The sequence below is a fragment of the Podarcis melisellensis genome, assembly GCF_964234715.1.
Source record: "Podarcis melisellensis genome assembly, chromosome: 6".
NCBI classification, from domain to species: Eukaryota; Metazoa; Chordata; class Lepidosauria; order Squamata; family Lacertidae; genus Podarcis; species Podarcis melisellensis.
The window spans coordinates 94117909-94138590 of NC_138538.1; the positions used below are offsets into that span (position 1 = coordinate 94117909).

A 20682-nucleotide genomic window follows, 5' to 3' on the forward strand; every position below is an offset into this window, starting at 1 on the left:
TGAGCATGGTTGCACAAGGAAAGAAAAAATCCACAGGGGGAAAAACATTTTTCTGCATTATACAGAAAAACTTTTCTTACTTTCTGCATCCATTCCCCTATTTGGAATGCCAGAATCCAAAACAGTCATAAACTGCATTTAAGGCTTAATCATGAGCATGACTGGAGCTATTGTTGTTGTTATGCCGACTTTTTTAAAATTCCATGCTATGATTCTTCATTTACTGCCCCAGTTTTGCTCTGTAGCATCAAAGATTTAAGAGCTTCGGGGAAAGGCAGATTCTGCAATAAAAACACTGTTTAAGTGTACCATTAGCATTCATGCAGTCATGCTTTCACAGAGTCTTCTTAAATGGCTTAGATGCAAACAAAAGGCTTCTCTGTTTTCTTTTATAGCCCCAGCATCTTCTGATCCATTCATTTTTAGCGCAATTGGATTCCAGCAGACATTATCCTTCAAGACGTCTTCATTCTGAATGAATCTTGCTCTTCCAGCAACTCCCCTCCCCCCCCCCAGCCCTATGAGGCAACTGGCTACTCATGATTTAAAGCAACGCTGCCCAAAGAGGCGGAGAGGCCGATGACAAGGAAGCAGGTTAGACAGATGCTCTAGAGACCAGAGCCTTTGATGAGCTGGCATCCATTAAATGATTCAGTGTGGCGAAGCGACGCAGTTGTTATCTGTCAACAGCAGCAGACTGCAACCTGAACCCAGGAAAACATGCGCTCAAATGCGCCACTGACCCACAACAATGCAGATACAAATGCCAACATAGAATACAGTGAAACAGTCCCAGCAGGGATATTAGGAAAACTTCTGTCTCTTCCCTTTATTGTCTTCTTGGTAGAGGGAAAAAAAATGAAAATCTCATCATCCAAAGAGGCAGGGGCAAGAAATTGTCGGGTCACAGGGAAGGACTTTGCATAAAACCTGCTGACTCTTTCAGAGCTGATGAGGCAAGGTGAGGTGGCTGCCTCAGGCATGTGATTGGGGGGGGGGCATTAAGGACAGCAGATTGGGAGGCAGCCTGATCTGGCCCTTAGTTCTGCATAAGTCTCATGGAAATGGACAGGCATTGCACAAGGCTTCGTATCCGCTATGCAGCTCCGTTCCAGGAGTAAAAGGAGATTTGTTCAGGCTGTCACATACAGCTGCTGTTGATGAACTGACTATGAAGCAATAGTGCTTGCTGTCTTTTAAAGAGCAGAGACCCATCTGAGCCCTGTGGGACTGCCGTGCTGTGATTGGAGCTCAGTCTGTGCCTGCTCCTGCAGGTAGAACTTCAAATCATCTGACGCCACGTGATGGACCCTGCACATCTGTCAACAAAGGCCCTCACACCAGGTCTACTTCCTCACCCTAGACCTAGGCAGCGTGAACCATCCTGGGATATAGTTTAATGAACAGTGGTATAGAAATGTGTTAAATGCATTCCTGTGGGGCACTATTGGGCTTCGCCATGGAGAATTGGGCTTCAAGAGAGAAGATCGGCAATGGTGGGGAATCTGTTTGGCACTAATGGCCTTATCATTCAATAACTCCTGTAAGCTTTAAAAGAATCTAGGACTTTCTGACCAGAAAGCAGTTTAAAAACCGATAGTGTAACACAGAGGTATTGCCCTAATATGGATTTTGGAATTTTTCTTATGGGCCAACAAAACTGCCTTTAATATTTGGTCAATATATAAAACAACATTTTAAAAATCTAACAGCATCTGATATACAGTGTGCAGTGAGAAAGTCACCCTAAATTTTGAATATTTATGGATATTTTGTTTGTCTCTAATAAAATAGATACTTCTTGGGGTTTTTTCTCAGTAAGCTCTAAGGTAAGTTGAAAAACATTCACAGTGAAATTCACATTTAATTAATTTATTGCAGTGTTCAAGTCTAAATTACATTGGTAAGAGGGAGTTGCAAGATGTCTCAGCTATATTCTTACGCTTCAAAAGTAGCAGTAATGGTTCTTACTGACAAAACAATTAGCTTAGTTAAAATTCCACTAGTTAATTTATTGTGGTTTCAAGAACAAGCACAAACAAAGTGTTCTTTGGGGATAAAAATCAGTAGAACACTTGATGTTTGGCACAGACTAAAAACCAGATGATCCCAGGTGTGCCACCACTTTCTCGCAGTTCCTTTTTGCAATAATTCATTTCCCTTACCTGATCTTTTAGGTTTCCTTATGGCAGGTGTGGGAGAGGAAGTCCCATTACATGTGCACACATAGGTCCTACTTACTGCTACGTGTACACAGAAGTTAAGAGCCTTAATAAGGTGCAATCCCTTAGCAAAAGTTGGCCCAACACACTATTAAATGTTCTCATTAAAACAAAAAAACTACTGCAATTTGTTCAGATCTACAAGTTCACATACATTTCCCCCCTTTTCTGTTGTGACTGTTTTGTTCCCATTCCATCCACATATAACCTGCCAATAATCCTCTGTTCTGCACTTTACGGAAGCAGTAATTATTTCACACAGCACCTCTCAACAAAGAATAAAGGATGCAGGATTTGCAAGTTCTTAAAGAACTGCCTCATTGATTGAATGAAAATCCCACCGGTACAGCATTCTGTTTGCAACACCAGCCAGAGAGATGCCTTTAGGAAGCTCATAAAAAGGCAATAATGTCTCTTGCCTATTGTCTCTCTCCAGCATCTGGTTATAGAGATATTCTGCCTCTGTATAAAGAGGTTCCATTTCGCTGTTATGGCTGATAATAATTGATAAGCATGTTTATCAGTTCATGAATAGTTTTACTCCATTAATTTATCCAGTATTTTAAAACAGCCACCTGAGCCAAGAACTGGAGGGCTGAATCTACCAGCGACAAATTAGATTTGGCGCCAAAAGTATCACTGTGGAAGTATGACCGCTTCAGTGGCAAAGTGCTGTTGCAACCACAGAGGGCAAATCTAATTTAAAGTTGTTGTTTAAAAGGAAAACAACTTGATTTGCGAGTTCGTGGGTTTGCAAGTTCTGCCCATTCTTGAATATAGATTCCTACATCAACCGGAGAATTTGGGCAGCTGTACTTGAGGCTTAAAGACTGGCAAGCCACATGCTAAAAGTAATACTAGAAACTAAGAGTTACATGCTGACAGAGGCCTGAAGGGCCGTATTCAATGTCGACATCTGTTTCCCCTCCCCTGCCACAAGGGAGAACAATAATAATCTCACTTAAGGACTAAGTAGAGAGCTAAGACCATGCGACAGCTTCTTGGTCTGAGGGTCTGAAGTCAACAACAGAAGCCCTGTCCTCCTTTGCATCTGGTCCCTTGACCTCTCACAGAAGCTAGACTTCTGTCTCAACACACCTGGGAGATTAATAAACTGAAGAGTAGGCATGCAGGAGAAATCCATTCAGCTGCCATTTGAAGCCTTATCTATCAAATCTGCACTTCCCCAAACAATACACCAACTGGCCAGCTAAAGCAGGTGAGGGTAGCCTGTGGGTCTCAAACCCCTCGGTGAGTTAGGGAATTCCCCTGTGTGTAAAGACAAGCTCCGGCAAACTGAATTCACACTAAATTCTGATGAATTTTCACTGCAGAAATGCAGAGAACTTTAGTAGTAGTAGCAGTAGTAGTAGTAGTAGTAATAATAATAATAATAATAATTTTTTATTTATACCCCACCCTTCCCAATTAAAAAACCGGGCTCAGGGTGGCTAACAACAAATTTAAAACACTTAATTGCAAAAGCAGCATAAAATACAGTATAAAAACATGAATAACAATAAAATTCAAAGTTCAGAAATCAATTTAGGGGAAATCCATCTAATAAGCATTAGATAATCCCCAGGGCTAGCTGGCTGAATTAGTCCTACTTGGGCCAGCGAGGAGGCCAGGGGAGAATTAGTGGTGGGGTCTCAGAGCAGGTAATCTTCATAAAAGGGGAGGGGGAGGGAAGGGAAGGGAAATAAAAGATCAGGCTGAATTCAAATTAAAGACCCGGCGGAATAGCTCTGTCTTACAGGCCCGACAGAAGGAGGTTAAATCCTGCAGGGTCCTAGTCTCCTGGGACAGAGCATTCCACCAGGTCGGAGCCATCACTGAGAAGGCCCTGGCCCTGGTGGAGGATAGTCTGACTTCCTTAGGGCCCGGGACCTCTGAACTATGGTTATTCATGGACCTTAGGGTCCTCTGCGGGGCAGACCAGGAGAGGCGGTCCCGTGAATGAGGATTGGAAAATGACAAGAGGAGTGAACCCCAAGGGACAGGTCCTTCCATCCTTACTGAAGAGAAATATATAGCTGAGCTCCTCTTTGGTTAGCAGCTTTTGGCACGGTAATGAAGGAATTATCCACCTATTCCTAGTTGTGTCTTGTGCAAAAGTGCGAGTAATATGTCTGCCAAAGACATGTGAAATTAATAGAGCTGTGCGTGTCCCAAGAGGCAGTGTGTAAATCCTGATGTTAATTACTTGTCCCAGACTAGCTGGGGCCACAAATGCACCAAACTAAGGCCTGGATGTGTTTGCCAAATAATAAACTTCATCTTCTAGAGGTTCCTGTGGATACAGACACAATCCATCAACACTGCAGCATCTTATAAACACAAGAAAGCTCTTATTACGTGCTATCATGTTGCTGCTTGTCTGATGCTCCCTGCCATGGAAGGCTTAGAGGACACACCAGAACTGTCATTGTCTCTCCAACAAAACAGAAGAGTTACGGGAAATTCTTGATTCCACCCATGCACACCTAAGTCTAGTGCCATCTAGGAACTTTGTCTCTGTCATGACACAAGAAGAAGAGGAGGAGTTTGGATTTGATATCCCGCCTTTCACTCCCCTTCAGGAGTCTCGAAGCAGCTAACATTCTCCTTTCCCTTCCTCCCCCACAACAAACACTCTGTGAGGCGAGTGGGGCTGAGAGACTTCAAAGAAGTGTGACGAGCCCAAGGTCACCCAGCAGCTGCAGGTGGAGAAGCGGAGACGCGAACCCGGTTCCCCAGATTATGAGACTACCGCTCTTAACCACTACACCACACTGGCCACACACAAGCCACACACTTCCTGCCTGCTCTTGCTCACTTTCAAAATGACATTTTGGTTGGTCTTTATAAAGATTTTGCCTGGCTATGGTATGGATGGTACGGTTTTTTCTTATGGCCCAACATAATGTTTGTGAGTCTTAGAGAATACTGTAGGTTAACTTCTTCAAACATGAAAATCAGGGATATCTTCCTTCCCAGTCTGATGACAGCAGTCCTTTCAGTTTCCTGGTACAAGTCCAACCGCTGCAACATGCAATTGCACTCACTTTCCTCACTTTGCCCAGGCTACACTTTTCAGAGAATTTGCTCTACTGTATTGTGGCCCCATGCCATATGTAGGCGTAATATATTTCGTAGTTGCTCAGAGACATCTGATATCTTTGCATCTCCCCAACATGACATGCCTCAGAAATGATAATGAAGTAGTTCTTCACATATGGCGTAAATTGAATGCTCTTGTGAAAAACAGCTCAATTGTCGTGAAGGGTTTTTGCATGCAAGAAAAATATCGTATCAAACATCTGTGCACAGGCATCTTTTTTGTGTCCAACATTTCTTAAAATTGCAGTTGTATGATGGTTCAAACCTCCTGGCAAATAGAAGGGGGAGAAATGGAGGTGAGAGATTTTACTTTCTTGGGCTCCATGATCACTGCAGATGGTGACAGCAAGTCACGAAATTAAAAGACGCCTGCTTCTTGGGAGAAAAGCAATGACAAACCTAGACAGCATCTTAAAAAGCACACAACAAAGGTCCGTATAGTTAAAGCTGTGGTTTTCCCAGTAGTGATGTATAGAAGTGAGAGCTGGACCATAAAGAAGGCTGATCGCCAAAGAATTGATGCTTTTGAATTATGGTGCTGGAGGAGACGCTTGAGAGTCCCATGGACTGCAAGAAGATCAAACACATCCATTCTGAAGGAAATCAGCCCTGAGAGCTCACTGGAAGGACAGATCTTGAAGCTGAGGCTCCAATACTTTGGCCACCTCATGAGAAGAGAAGACTCCCTGGAAAAGACCCTGATGTTGGGAAAGATGGAGGGCACAAGGAGAAGGGGACGACAGAGGCATAGTGGTCAACTTTTCCCTTTTTTTGCAGGAATCCTATTTGGAATAAGGGAATTTCCCTTTAAAAAAGGGAAACATTGACAGCTATGGACAGAGGACGAGATGGCTGAACAGTGTTCTCGAAGCTACTAACATGAGTTTGAGTAAACTAAAGGAGGCAGTGGAAGACAGGAGTGCCTGGAGTGCTCTGGTTCATGGCGTCACAGAGAGTCAGACACGACTAAACGACTAAACAACAACGACTTTATGAACCACATTCATTTCATTTTGAGTCATGTATGAGCCCTGCCATGCTGTTAAAAACACTGCAATGTCACGTCACAATATATTTAAATGGTCCTTAGGTATTCATCCACATATAGTAAATTTAGTGCTTTCATTTATGACAAAGTACCTAATTGTGAAGGGACGCGGGTAGTGCTGTGGGTTAAACCACAGAACCTAAGACTTGCCGATCAGAAGGTCGGCGGTTCGAATCCCCGTGACGGGGTGAGCTCCCGTTGCTCGGTCCCTGCTCCTGCCAACCTAGCAGTTCAAAAGCACGTCAAAGTGCAAGTAGATAAATAGCTACCGCTCTGGCAGGAAGGTAAATGGCGTTTCCGTGCGCTGCTCTGGTTCTCCAGAAGTGGCTTAGTCGTGCTGGCCACATGACCCAGAAGCTGTACGCTGTCTCCCTCGGCCAATAAAGCAAGATGAGCACCACAACCCCAGAGTCGTCCGCAATTGGACCTAATGGTCAGGGGTCCTTTACCTTTACCTTACCTAATTGTGGGAAATTCTATACCAATGCTCTAAAACCAGACAGTGACAAAACTGACATAGGAGTTCTTTCATCAGAGCAACAAAACCCAGCCCAATAAACCTTGCATCTTTGGTACTTAATTTTGCCACGGCTCAGGTCTTCCTGGAAGCCAATTCTCAGGCTCCTAAGCATTTTGCTTTCCTCCCAGGCACAGGAAGGTCAGCAGGGCTCATGCTCAAGCTCTTTACTGTTTTGCATATCCAAAGGCAGAACCCCAGGACTCATAGCTAATCTACAAAGTGCAAGGGTCTGTTAGCAGGCTGAGAGAGCCGCTAAATGAAACATTGCACCTAAAAGTTGGTTAACAACTGTTTGGATAAAGTCAAGCACTTAGCGCACCACTGCAGTTTGTTGCACTGTCAAACAACAGTTTTTGGCTCGCATTTAGAACTGTGAACTCCAAGCAGCAGGGCCGGGGCTATTTTTAGCAGAGCACTTAGTTTAATGAAGTTGAACTTGCCTCAAGAGGTTTCCATGAAAAGTCAAAATGCTTTCAGGAGTCTGGAATCTGGAGCTTTTGATTCAGTGTGTTTGCTCAGAGCAAAGTTTGTTTCCCTTCACTCTGCAGTTTCATTAAGCTTTGGCAATATTCAAAATCATCTGCCTAGACCACAATTAGACCTATGTCAAATTATATTTTTTAAGTAGGTTCCTATTTAATGACAGTCCAGGCAGCTGATCTACAGTACTTGTAAGATGTATATGCTCATTATCTTTCCTTATGGAACATGGAACATGTATATTGTATGGGAAGGTCAGGAGGAAAATAGTGGGGTAGAAGAAAGGGTTAAGAACTGGTAGCCACTGGTAGCCTTCTTACCCCCCCCCACCGGCTTTGTCTACTCCTCTTTTAAAGCCATCCAAGTTGGAAATGGGAATTGCAACCAAACAGCCCACAAATTACAGAACACACATGCGAACACAGAGGTGACCTGTGGGTTTAGGATGGTTTCTGAGGAGAAGCCTTGGCAAAATAACCAAATCTAAGGTTCGCTTCCGTCCGATCCGCCCCTATAAGCTGCAATGTGACGGTAGCTTTTGGGGACGCCATGTGAAAAACTGCAAATTCAGGGATATCCATTTTAATTCTAATGGACCCAAATTTTACGTGGACCCTGAAGAAATGCAAAGAACCTCTCTTGCCCACTCCGTTTTCTTCCTTTCTGCTGTGTGTGTGTGGAGAGAGAAACAGCTGGAGCCTGTGGCGTCCGCACAGCCGTCCAGATTCCAAAAAGGTGAGCAAGACCTTGAGAACAACCACCTGCCACACAACCACAGCTTTCAGCATTCAGAAACCATGGCAGGAATAGCGTTCAGGTGGGCTGCAAGTTCACTGGATGGAAAACAAGTTTTTTCCTATGATGAAATTGCGCTTGAATGCTGGGGAAATTAATATTCCAACCAAAACACTCACCATGCACTCCAGGAAGGAAATGGATTTGTACAACAAATGAGTAACAACTGACTGGGCAACAGCAGCAGCAAAAAATCAATACGTTTGAAATAAATACATCTGAAATCAATGCACCATCTCAAAAATCACCTTCCCTGTTCCTACACTGCCTAGGTCACATCTTGATTTTCCTGGGACTCAAACCTGCTTTTTGCCTAACTGGCTTCTGCTGGGTTTCCCCACCTTCAGACCCCCCCATCTTGGGTGGCGCCCACAACCCCGTCCCAGAAGGTGCCCCCCTCCCTTGTGCACCGATGAGGAGGAGGAGGCAAGTGAGCCGGCACAGGCAGGCAGCCACACAGGCAAGTGAGCCAGCACAGGCAAGCAGCCACACAGGCAAGTGATTCGGCAGAGGCAGGCAGCAACACAGGCAAGTGAGCCGGCACAGGCAGGCAGCCACACAGGCAAGTGAGCCAGCACAGGCAAGCAGCCACACAGGCAAGTGATTCGGCAGAGGCAGGCAGCAACACAGGCAAGTGAGCCGGCACAGGCAAGCAGCCACACAGGCAAGTGAGTTGGCACAGGCAGGCAGCCACACAAGCAAGTGAGTTGGCACAGGCAGGCAGCAACACAGGCAAGTGAGCCGGCACAGGCAAGCAGCCACACAGGCAAGTGAGTTGGCACAGGCAAGCAGCCACACAGGCAAGTGAGTTGGCACAGGCAGGCAGCCACACAAGCAAGTGAGTTGGCACAGGCAGGCAGCAACACAGGCAAGTGAGCCGGCACAGGCAAGCAGCCACACAGGCAAGTGAGTTGGCACAGGCAAGCAGCCACACAGGCAAGTGAGTTGGCACAGGCAGGCAGCAACACAGGCAAGTGAGCCGGCACAGGCAAGCAGCCACACAGGCAAGTGAGCCGGCACAGGCAGGCAGCAACACAGGCAAGTGAGCCAGCACAGGCAGGCAGCCACACAGGCAAGTGAGCCAGCACAGGCAGGCAGCAACACAGGCAAGAAGCAGTCACACAGGCAAGTGAGCCGGCACAGGCAAGCAGCAACACCCTCACGCGTGAAGAAGTCTCTTGGCACTTACTCAGGCTTACTTCTGAGTAGGGGGCCGAGTTCTTGGCTGTGTCTCGTCGCTTCTCCCTTTACTCACCTCAGGGGGGCTGTTGTGACACCCACCGACCCACCCACAATGTGCATTCCCCCTGCCCTGAGAATGTGCTCAGAGCAAATATAGCACTGATAGCAAGGCGATGCAGACAGCTGGAACACATTCTTGTTTGGTAGTCACTAAAATGAAGTTTAGTCTGTAGCAGCAAGTGAACAAGACCCCCAAGGGAAGCAGGCAGAGCACATGCATTTCCCCGGCTTCTGCTGAAAAGAGGGATGGAGCGTGTCGGAGGCTCCCTTCATAAGTTGCAGCATTATTATTATTATTATTATTATTATTATTATTATTATTAAATTTATTTACACGAACTTGATCTGAAATACAAATGTGTGGTCCTGGTTCAACGGAATGTGAGAACAGTGAACGACCAGCATTGGTAGGAAACCACGAAGGGTCTCAACTAAAACAGATTGGGGGAAAGCGTGGTGCGAAAGAGCTGTAACAAGAAAAAAAAGAAGCGTTGAACAGAGCAGTAAGAAATGCTCTGGCTCCATCTGGTGGGAGGAGCGAGGAAATGTCCTGCTACCATCTGCACCCCATCCCATTTTCTTTTGAGAAGTTGCAGATCATGTAGTGGAACATCTCTCAACTCTAGTAAGCTCAAGGAACTCGAAGAAGCTCAAAGCTACAAATGTTTAAAACCTACCAAGGTACAGCCTGTGAAATCAAAACTGCCATGATCCGAAGGGTGTTGTTTGTTCCTCTGTTGTGTCAACCAGTAGTTTTGAGCATAATATGCTTCTGAAGTAGACCTTGGTTCTGCCAACTTGGGTGAAATGGTTTGCCTGTGCTGAGCTGTAAATATCCAAACAAGCACAGGCTTACAAAAGGGAACTCAAAATCCCAGTGTGCTGTTTCCAGTCCCTTTCCACTCCCTATAAAGAGAACAGTAATAGTTGGGCTGCATCAATAGGAGTATAGCATCTAGATCAAGGGAAGTAATAGTGCCACTGTATTCTGCTCTGGTCAGACCTCACCTGGAGTACTGTGTCCAGTTCTGGGCACCACAGTTCAAGAAGGACACTGACAAACTGGAACGTGTCCAGAGGAAGGCAACCAAAATGGTCCAAGGCCTGGAAACGATGCCTTATGAGGAACGGCTAAGGGAGCTGGGCATGTTTAGCCTGGAGAAGAGGAGGTTAAGGGGTGATATGATAGCCATGTTCAAATATATAAAAGGATGTCACATAGAGGAGGGAGAAAGGTTGTTTTCTGCTGCTCCAGAGAAGCGGACACGGAGCAATGGTTCCAAACTACAAGAAAGAAGATTCCACCTAAACATTAGGAAGAACTTCCTGACAGTAAGAGCTGTTTGACAGTGGAATTTGCTGCCAAGGAGTGTGGTGGAGTCTCCTTCTTTGGAGGTCTTTAAGCAGAGGCTTGACAGCCATATGTCAGGAGTGCTCTGATGGTGTTTCCTGCTTGGCAGGGGGTTGGACTCGATGGCCCTTGTGGTCTCTTCCAACTCTATGAATCTATGATTCTATGATAGAGCCAAGTACTTCGAAAGCATTAGAAACTACTTCGAGGTCTTTCACCCTGGCAGAAACAACCTGCTGCTCTCAGGCTCCACTGCCCTATCTGCATCAAAATTAATTTCAGTCTTCCATATTTCACACTAGAGCATGATCGGAGCAATATTGACCCCAATCAGTTTTCTAGCAAATCAACAAAGTTTGCCACTAAGAGTAAGCCTCCAGGCTGGCCCATTTATCTAATTTGTTTTTAAACAGAGCAGATGGAGTTTCTTTGCTTAGCGTTGCCTCTCCTGCCTTGGAGCTGTGTACCCAAGTCCAGATCTGGGGTTGTGCCAACGGAAGCAAACAACTTGCTTTGAATACCTTTCTTGTTCAAAGCTGCAGATGTTCTCCCTTGGCCCACTGGGCCTCACATTCTAGAGGTGTTCCCTTTCTGCTGTCTGCAAAGCTATGTTTGCAGATGCAAACTGCAGCTGAAGAGGCAGTGTTTGGCTTTTGCTTGGCTCATGGCATCCTCTGGTTATTTTCCCTATTTGAAAAAACAACAACATGTTCCACAAACATTTCCACCCACGAGAGAGCAAGGGTTTTAGAACAGGAGTCAGTTTTCCATAACAAATGCAGGAAGTCTTTTTCATCCGCAGGTTAGGATGGTGGACATCCTCTATCTAGTTTCTTAAAAAAAAAAAAGTAGAGAAAAAAGCAACACTGTGGTATATTTTAGCTTCCACTAGTGTAAAAGGTAAAGGTACCCCTGACCATTAGGTCCAGTCGCAGATGACTCTGGGGTTGCGCGCTCATCTCGCTCTATAGGCCGAGGGAGCCGGCATTTGTCCGCAGACAGCTTTCATGTCACATGGCCAGAGCAGCGCATGGAAATGCCGTTTACCTTTCTGCCGGACCGGTACCTATTTATCTACTTGCACTGGTGTGCTTTAGGTGGGCAGGAGCTGGGACCGAGCAACAGGAGCTCACCCCGCTGCGGGGATTCGAGCCACTGACCTTCTGATTCGCAAGCCCTAGCTCAGTGGTTTAGACCACAGCGTCACCCGCGTCCACTAGTGTAGGAAACCGCTTAAAAGATGGGGTTTCTAGGACAAACTTATAATACTGGCTGGCTATACCAGAAGACACGGCAAAAAAGGAGCATCTGGTAAGGGCATGAACTGGGCTTGATTTCAATCCTTCTTCGTAACTAAGCCCATGGTAGGCTGGTTGGTCAGGAAAACAGCCAATTTAAACAATTTAAACAATTCTCCTATTTTGAAATTAACATTTTTAAAAGCAACCCTAACCAGCTATGACCTCTCAGAGGCTTTTGATACATTAAGTCATGCTATCCTAATGGAGTGGCTGTCCGAGATGCAGGTGGACCTAGTCCTACTTGGATGGTTGCTCCCAGAGGGTGATGCTTTGAGAGTGCTCCTCAGCCCCATGAGTGACACAGGGTTTGGTTTTAGCCTCCATGCTGATGAACACCTACATGAAACTGCTAAATGGGGTCATCCAGAGGTTTGGAGTACGCTGTCAGCAATATGCAGATGACACTCAGCTCTACTTCTCCTTCACATCTGCAGGTGAGGCAGTGGAAGTGCTGGACCAGTGTTTTGCCTTGGTAAAGGACTGGATGAGAGCCAACAAACTGAAGCTAAGTGCAGAACAGACTACTAGACCAGATGGATGGGAAATTGCCTCTGAAGGATCAGCTTTGGGTTACTTCCGGATCCTTTGCTGTCACGAGGTTCAGGGGGCTTCAGCGGTGCAGAATGAAATAGATAAAATATAGCCGACACAAGATACTGGTTTGCAACTAAACTTTTTAAGGCTGAGATAATGCAAAATGCATGGTTCTCTCTCTACATAAGCAAGGATAGAACACTCTGTCACTTATCCTACAAATAAGTGTCCAGAACTTCCCATTAACAAGGGCCAACAATTTCTCAATAAGAGGAAAAGTAAACAACAAGGCTGTGTTAGATTAGCAGAGTTATAAATATTCATGACTGAAGAGTATAGACTGTGGGAGGGAATAAATAGGAGCCAAATACCAGCCATATAGGAGCCTAGGGAACTGCCTTCTATTGAGTCAATCAAGCAATCCATTTACCTCAGTACTGTTTGCACTGACTGGCAGTGGCTGTCCAGGGGTTCAGGCAGGGGGCCTTCCAAGCTGCTCCTTGAGATCCAGGGGATTCAACTAGAGACCTCCTGTAAGCAAAGGGGATGCTATGACCCTTCCCTGATACAATCTTGTAGTGAGATAAAAGGATGGTTTCTAGTGACTATGATTACTTGCTAGATGCTGGCTCCAAGTGGTAGCCCTAAATAATGCATATCAGAGTTCATACAGCACCTAACATTTGCTAGGGAGAAGGGAGAATGGAGAATTTGCTATGGAGAATTAGTGATGTACGGAAGTGAGAGCTGGACCATAAAGAAGGCTAATCGCTGAAGAATTGATGCTTTTGAATTCTGGTGCTGGAGGAGACTCTTGAGAGTCCCATGGACTGCAAGAAGATCAAACCTATCCATTCTGAAGGAAATCAGCCCTGAGTGCTCACTGGAAGGACAGATCGTGAAGCTGAGGCTCCAAGACTTTGGCCACCTCATGAGAAGAGAAGACTCCCTGGAAAAGACCCTGATGTTGGGAAAGATGGAGGGCACAAGGAGAAGGGGGTGACAGAGGACGAGATGGTTGGACAGTGTTCTCAAAGCTACAAACATGAGTTTGACTAAACTGTGGGAGGCGGTGGAAGATAGGAGTGCCTGGCGTGCTCTGGTCCAGGGGGTCACAAAGAGTCGGACACGACTAAATGACTAAACAACAACAACAATACGGAGAATTACAAACAATACAGTCTCTGCCCTCACAGTCTAGTGGACAAAAGCAAAAAGATGGGAAGGGATGTTGTGCAGTTGTCATTGCTTTCCTCTTTTCGATGCTGCTCCCAGAGAGACGGAACCGAGTGCCCAGAAGGGAACTAACTGCCCATATACATTTCTGAGTGGGGAGAAGGGAACAAGTTATCAGACTCCAAACCTGTGAGTCAGACTTTGGGAGAGTCGTCTTGGAACAGCCCACCCACTACCCAAAGCTGTTCGCCATCCTTCAAGGAAGCAGCAATCACCATTTAAAGCATTCAGCGATGCTGCACTGCGTGGCTCCTTCAAGCCACAATGCCCCTCCTTGAAATGCTTGTTTAAAGCATTGCCAACCACCAGCCTTGCTTGAGGAACAGGACAGCTCAGGTGAGCTGTGGAGAAGATGCAAGGAATGGGCTGCTGGTAGTGGCACTTGCCAGGGAGTGCCCCATGCAGTCGTCTGTTGGCATGGCTCCAGTAGTCAAATCACACACGTTCTATTTAACGCATTTACCCAGCCTTCCTGTCTCCTGTCTTTCCCTCTGACTGAACTGGGAGATGGACATGATGAGGTTTTGGGAGCTGGTGGTCATCTTGCTGTTTCTGGCAGGTACAATTGTTTAGTGGGAACAAGTTCTGGGACTGGAATGGGACCGAGTTTGAAGTTGCATCTTAAGCGGGATACATGATTGATTAGGCTTAGGGTAGGAGACATCCCTGCCTCCCCGCCCTTTTAAATGTCCATACTTTGGCCAACAGATTTAGATGTTTGCTTAGAAAAGTCCAGGCTCAACGTTTTGCAGGTTCTCTCATTACTCCTTCGGTATTCTAAAAGGGGCTGAAAATGCATTTGTTACATTTCTTTGATACCTGAAGTTTGCACAGGTAATACAAAAGAAATGTCTACCTGCAAGATCAGAATATTATTAGCACCAAGCACTAATATTTTCCCCAGAAATTGAATTTGTGGGGGTGGGATGTTTGAATTTTCAGGGGGCCACAGGCTCAGACCCTTTCTCTTTGGCAAATTTGGTCTCAGGGTGGATAGCATCACAGTAGAAGAATTTAAACTGTTTCAGAATCATGACCACTTCATTAGATTTAACCTAAATTCTAACTAAAACGAGCTACAATTCCTTGTTTTCTGTTGTAATTTTCTTAAGTGATTGAATGCAATGTGTTCATTTGCAGCCACCTCATTCATTCAGTAGTTTTAGTCCTTCAGTTGATGCTTTATATAATCACAAAGAACACAACTTTTTTCAAAGTATAAATTCTGTTCAGGGATAAGAAAACACACTGCACAGTGTTCAAGCTGTTGTATTTGAAAGTAGATAGCAATTTCTACTTCATTAATTCCAGGAAAACGAGTGGGTGGAAATAATATCCTCACCCCCTAGTTAGAAAATAGCAGCGTCTGACAAGTGGATCCCTGGTGGCGTGTGTTCAGAGACCTCAAGAACATGTGTCCATAGAGATTTCCCTGTCTCACTCCTTGCTTTATAAAATCCCCCATGAGCATTTCAGAAGGTGGCAGCAGTTAATGTCCTGACATCCATCTCTTTTTGGTGACAAGTAAACCCTTCCTCTTCCCCAGATGTTGGATGGAATATGATGAGGCAGTTGCTGTCTTCAGTTGACTCACACGCTGGCGACACTTTTGAGTTCCCTTTTGAGAATGGTGCTGTTTTTTATCCTGTTATGTTCAATTATTGATGGTTGATAGGTTTTCCATTTTGTGTATGTTTTTAACTGTTGGTGCTGTGAAAGGCAATTAAGAAGCTGAACAAATCATTGTCCTTTGCACCATCAAAACCAGCAGGGATGACAAGAGCTTCCCAAGATACTGTAACTGGCTTAGAACATGAGCTCCGAGGGTCTCATCCTGCGCTTGTCCTGGGCCTAGAAGACATGCGTCAAAGCTCTCTAGGCATGAGTCTGGGCGCTTTTTTGTTCGTCTCTCTTCTTTCCCCAGGAAAACCCACCCTTTAGCACTGAATCAAAGCAAACGTTAATCTCCAGAAAACCCAACAGACATTTTCTCCAGTTCAGTGGTCAACGCTGGGTTTCCCCATGGAAAGCGGCAGGACTTTCAGAAGTCTGGGTGAGCCCTAACAATGGGCAGCCAAATACTTTTGGGAAGCTTCCAAAAACACTCTGAGCACTCAGGATAGTACCTTGTGTGTGGCTGTGCATGCATGCGCAAAGTATGTTTCTTTTTGTCAACACCTAAAACCATGCGGCAAGTTACCTTGGTTCCATTTGCTCAATGTCTTTCTGGACTAGGTGCTGGAAGAGGAATGAGAAGCATCCCTGGCAGTGAGGCGGGATCCAAAAGCAGAGCCAGCTTTGCCGATAGCATTGGAGGCGCAGCCAGTGGGATGGGCTCTGTCATTGGTGGCTTTTTTGGAGGCAGTTCTGGGAATTCTGCACAGCCTGAGGGGGATTCTGGGACCACCAACTCCCAGCCAGGTACCATATTTTTCCATGTATAAGATGACCCCTAATTTTTTTAACCCCAAATTAAGAAATTAAGTTGTTTAGCTTTTTTTGGGTGGGGGGAGGTCACTTCTGCCAATTTCTCACCTGCCTGCCCACCACTGCCGATTGCTTGCCACAGCCACTGCCGACCGCGCACCTCGCCGCAGTTGCCAATTACCGTATTTTCCGCTCCATAAGACGCACCTAGTTTTTAGAGGGGGAATGCAAGAAAAGAAATATTCTTTAATGGGAGCGCTGAGCAGAGCCTGTATGCATCCCAGTCTCTGCTCAGCGCTCCCTTTCACGAGACGTGTGGAGCGCGTGCATGGCGCTTGCAGGCTTTTCCCAGAGGAGGGAGAAAGGCAGGCCATCACTGACAGGCTGCCCTTCTCCTTCCTCAGGGAAAAGCCCCCAAGAACCACACACACACTCCACACGGCTCTTTAAAGGGAGCGCGGCTCTTGGGGGCTTTTGTGGGAGGTGCGGGAAGGGACAGAGCGCATGGCTCTGTCCCTTCCCCCACCTCCCGCAAAGGCCTGGGAGGCTGTTCTGGCTTCTGGGATAGCTGCGCAGCCCGCATTCGCTCCATAAGATGCACACACATTTCCCCATACTTTTTAGGAGGGAAAAAGTGTGTCTTATAGAGCGAAAAATACGGTATCTGCCCACTCGCCACCACCAACAGTCCATCCACCCACTTGCTGCAGCCGCCAATCGCCTGCCCAATTGCCGCAGCCAATCGCCAGCAGGCCTTGCTGTAACCGCCAATCACCCGCCCAATCGCCGCTGCCAATCTCCAGTTTGCTGCTGCCATTAATCACATGCCCCCCCCCCGCATTCACTATCCGTGTATAAGACTACGCCCAACTTTTGCCTCATTATTTTAAAGCAAAAAGCATCGTCTTATACACGGAAAAATACGGTATTTGGGACAGCTTTCTTTATTCAAATAACCCCATATTAAAGAATCTCAGGGGTGTATGAACAACATACACCTAGCTTTATACAAATACGCTATTGCACGCAGGAGTGGAAAATTACGTTCGGGCGGAGGAAGCAACCACCTTGCATGGGATCTCCAGTTCAAGGAGAACTGGTGAAAGGCATCCCATTTGGCAACTAATCTCCATTTTCTTGCTGATGCTCTCCATACAGATGCCATGTACCTTATTGTGAAAGTGGATTTGGTTTCATTGGGCACAGTAACCATTTCTGATCTGAATCAGCCACTTCTGAAAGAGGTGAGGTGTGAGAGAAACCGCTGGTAGTAATTGATCACAAATTTTGGTTTATGAAAGCATCCTTCTCCCATGCCAATAATCGGCCAGGTAAGTAATAATGAAGAACTGGATGCTATATAGCCCATAAGGAGGTTTCTGCCACCCCAATTTATATTCTGAAAAAAATCAAGAATATCTGTGCCCCCTTGGGTGGCATTATGAGCCATTAAATATGGCCTCCCCACGCCAGTGCAGTAAGATGGCTCATCTATTTAATATACATGTAAGTGAGTAAAGTAAAAACTAAGTTTTGGATCACCTGAAAGCCCCACACTCCCTGAACAGTGTCCTCTTTAAAATGCTCAGGCATCATATCCAGTCCAGTTTTAGGGTGGACAACCTAGACCCTTATTCATTTCTATAAAAGGTGGTCTGAGCCCAGCCCAGGAAAATAAACAAAACACTCTATTGTGCCAAAATGAAGTTTGGGGCTGTGACGGAAAAGTTTGTTTTTGCTGGGCAGTTTGGGTCAACAAGTGTTTTCTTTTTCTTTTTCCCTGCCGGCAAACGGTTAACGAACGGCAGCTTCTGATTGGCCGGGGTTCCAGGAGAGAGGTTTGAAAAGGAGAGGATTTGGAGAGACAGTTCTTTAGGTTGGGAGTCAGGTTGGGAGAGGAGAGGGAGTTGGTTCTGGGTAGAAACATCCCCTCTGAGGAATATATCACAAGCTGGAGAAAGGAGTCTCTGAGCTTAGTGTGAAGGACAGTGTGTGGTGTCCTGTGAGAGTAATAGGCCAGGAATTAACCGGGAGGCTGAGCCAGGAGAAGTAGAAACTGAGAGAATACAGTCTATTTAGGTCTCATTCCAGTCAGGAGGGGAGAGATTCTGCTCCAAAAAGAGAATAATAATAATAATAATAATAATAATAATAATAATAATAATAATAATAATTTATTTATACCCCGCCCATCTGGCTGGGTTTCCCCAGCCACTCTGGGCGGCTTCCAACAAAACACTAAAATACAATAAGAAGACTCCCAAACCAGTTAAGAGGGGTGTGGAGACGCCTTGAGTCTGTTACTTGGAGTACCTCAGGAGTAGGGTTGTCCAAGGGGTGTGTAGCTGACAGAAAATACCACCTTGTTTAAGAACCAAAGTATTAACCGGCAAACAACAACCGAGACACAACTGAAGTGAAATTAACATTATAATCCGAAGTATCTTATGTTTTACCCACTTGTGTCATAAACTTCCTTTGTTTAATAAAATCTTTCTTGTTTATTTGATCAAATCCTGCCTGAGACTCCAAATTATTAAGTTTTCCTTCACACAAGTTAATCTGGGGTAGTTTGTAGGAATTTGTGGAACTGGTGTTCTGTGCAGTATATTTAAGCGAGGGCAGGCCCAATGGCGCCAGGGGGAAAAGTGCCGTCGCGCCATCGCAGGGGCCAGGCAGTATGCTGGGATGGCTGATAGAGGACACTCTGATGGAGAGGTGGACTATAAATTATGGTGGCCCAAATCTCCATTTCCTTATGAATTTCTGCACAGACTGGCAATTGTTGGCATACCTTGTCTCTCAAAACTATGTTTACTGGAATTTGAGGTGGGGGGAACCTTCTATTACACATAAAAGGATGGACTAATTAGCGAGGACATTTCCTCTGCGATAGCTTTGTATACTGGAAAAGCATAAACAACTATGCGAAGCTCTCACAGAGAAGTTCACTTTAGGTTAAACTCCATTCTTGGAATACTTCACCTTCTTTTTTAATGTGCCAGGTGCAACAGATGTTGGCAGGTTTCCTCAAAGGCACCTTCCACTTGACATGGGTCACCTATAAAGAGAACAAGTAGACCTAGGAAAGGCCTTTGCTCAGATGCCCCCTGGACCCAGAGGAGAGAAAGTGCCTTGTCATTTTGAACCATGGACTGATGCATTTCCAGATCACTGGGACAGAGATCAAGAGGGCGTTAGCAATCAGAATTACTTACCTGCTTTAACCTGACTATCCTACTTTCTTGTACTGTTGAAACTTCTTATTATTACCATATACATTTGATGTTAGCCGCTCTGAGCCCGGCTTCGGCTGGGGAGGGCGGGATATAAATAAAATTTATTATTATTATTATATCCTCTCGAGATCTTTAACTTTTATATTCTGTTTTATTTTCCTTATACGCAACAAAATGATTTTGTAAGCGACTTTGTATATTTTGGATTAATAGAAAGCCATTGCAAATTTAATTCAAAATAGGGGGAGGGGAAGAAATGAGCAACAAGCTCATGCCATGCCAAATAATTAACCCGTAAGAAAGGTTGCTAAGCCAAACTCTAACCCAACCTCACTTATGTCCAAGACGTTCCAGACACGGGCTTGTCATCATCAAAACTGTATTTCAGAAAGTATACCAACAGTTCTCTATTGTTAAATCTGTAAAATAACTTAAAATGTGATAAAATGGTAAGAGAAATAAAATGCGAAGACTTTAAAGACAAATCAGTTTTTATTAGAAGTGGGATCCATGGACCAATTCATATCACAATTTGAGCGTGTTCATCTTATATGTTGTGGCCAATTCAAACTTTTCATTGTGATGTAACACACAACACAAGAGCAGATTGCGTGAATGTTGCTGTATGGGCACAAGGTATAGAATGGATGGCAAATCTGTGGCTCTCCAGGTCTTGTCAGGCTACAACTCCCACCATCCCTGGCCACAGGCTTGCTAGTCAGGGCTTGTAAAGCTCTATACAATATACCCCTTTTTTCATTTTTTTAAATTTTAATAATTTTTTAAATGAAAAAGGTGAGGAAATCAAAGTGCATTTCACCTAGATTGCCACAAGGTGTCACCACATCTTTTTAGATCCTGAGCTGTGCAATTTTAGGCAACCTGAAAGCCAGTGGTCAGCAACCTTTTTCAGCCATGGGCCAGTCCACTGTCCCTCAGACCATGTAGTTGGCTGGACAATATATATATTTATTTTATTTTTTTATTTTTTTGGGGGGGAAACGAACCAATTCCTATGCCCCACAAATAATCCAGAGATGCATTTTAAATAAAAGGACACATTCTAGTCATGTAAAAACATGCTGATTCCCGGACCGTCCATGGGCCAGATCGAGAAGGCGATTGGGCTACATTCGGCCCATGGGCCTTAGGTTGCCAACCCCTGCTCAAAGCAGACCAAAAACT

General features: G+C 45.2%; 1 protein-coding gene across 4 annotated transcripts; it reads left to right on the forward strand.

Moving 5' to 3' along the window:
* The first annotated feature begins 327 nt into the window (after positions 1-327).
* Positions 328-20046, forward strand: LOC309372007 (uncharacterized protein). 4 transcript variants are annotated; one of them, XM_081915215.1, is made up of 5 exons: positions 328-961; positions 16067-16252; positions 17417-17502; positions 19264-19545; positions 19626-20042. In XM_081915215.1, the coding sequence occupies exons 1-4, from the start codon at positions 952-954 to the stop codon at positions 19336-19338; spliced, it is 357 nt and encodes a 118-aa protein (XP_081771341.1). In that variant the 5' UTR covers positions 328-951; the 3' UTR covers positions 19339-19545; positions 19626-20042. The 4 variants fall into 4 exon arrangements, 3 of the variants coding, with proteins under 3 accessions (XP_081771341.1, XP_081771340.1, XP_081771339.1); XR_014169358.1 differs by lacking the exon at positions 328-961 and adding an exon at positions 13399-14167 and having other exon boundaries at positions 19626-20039; XM_081915214.1 differs by lacking the exon at positions 328-961 and adding an exon at positions 14186-14390 and having other exon boundaries at positions 19626-20045.
* Positions 20047-20682: the final 636 nt, after the last annotated feature.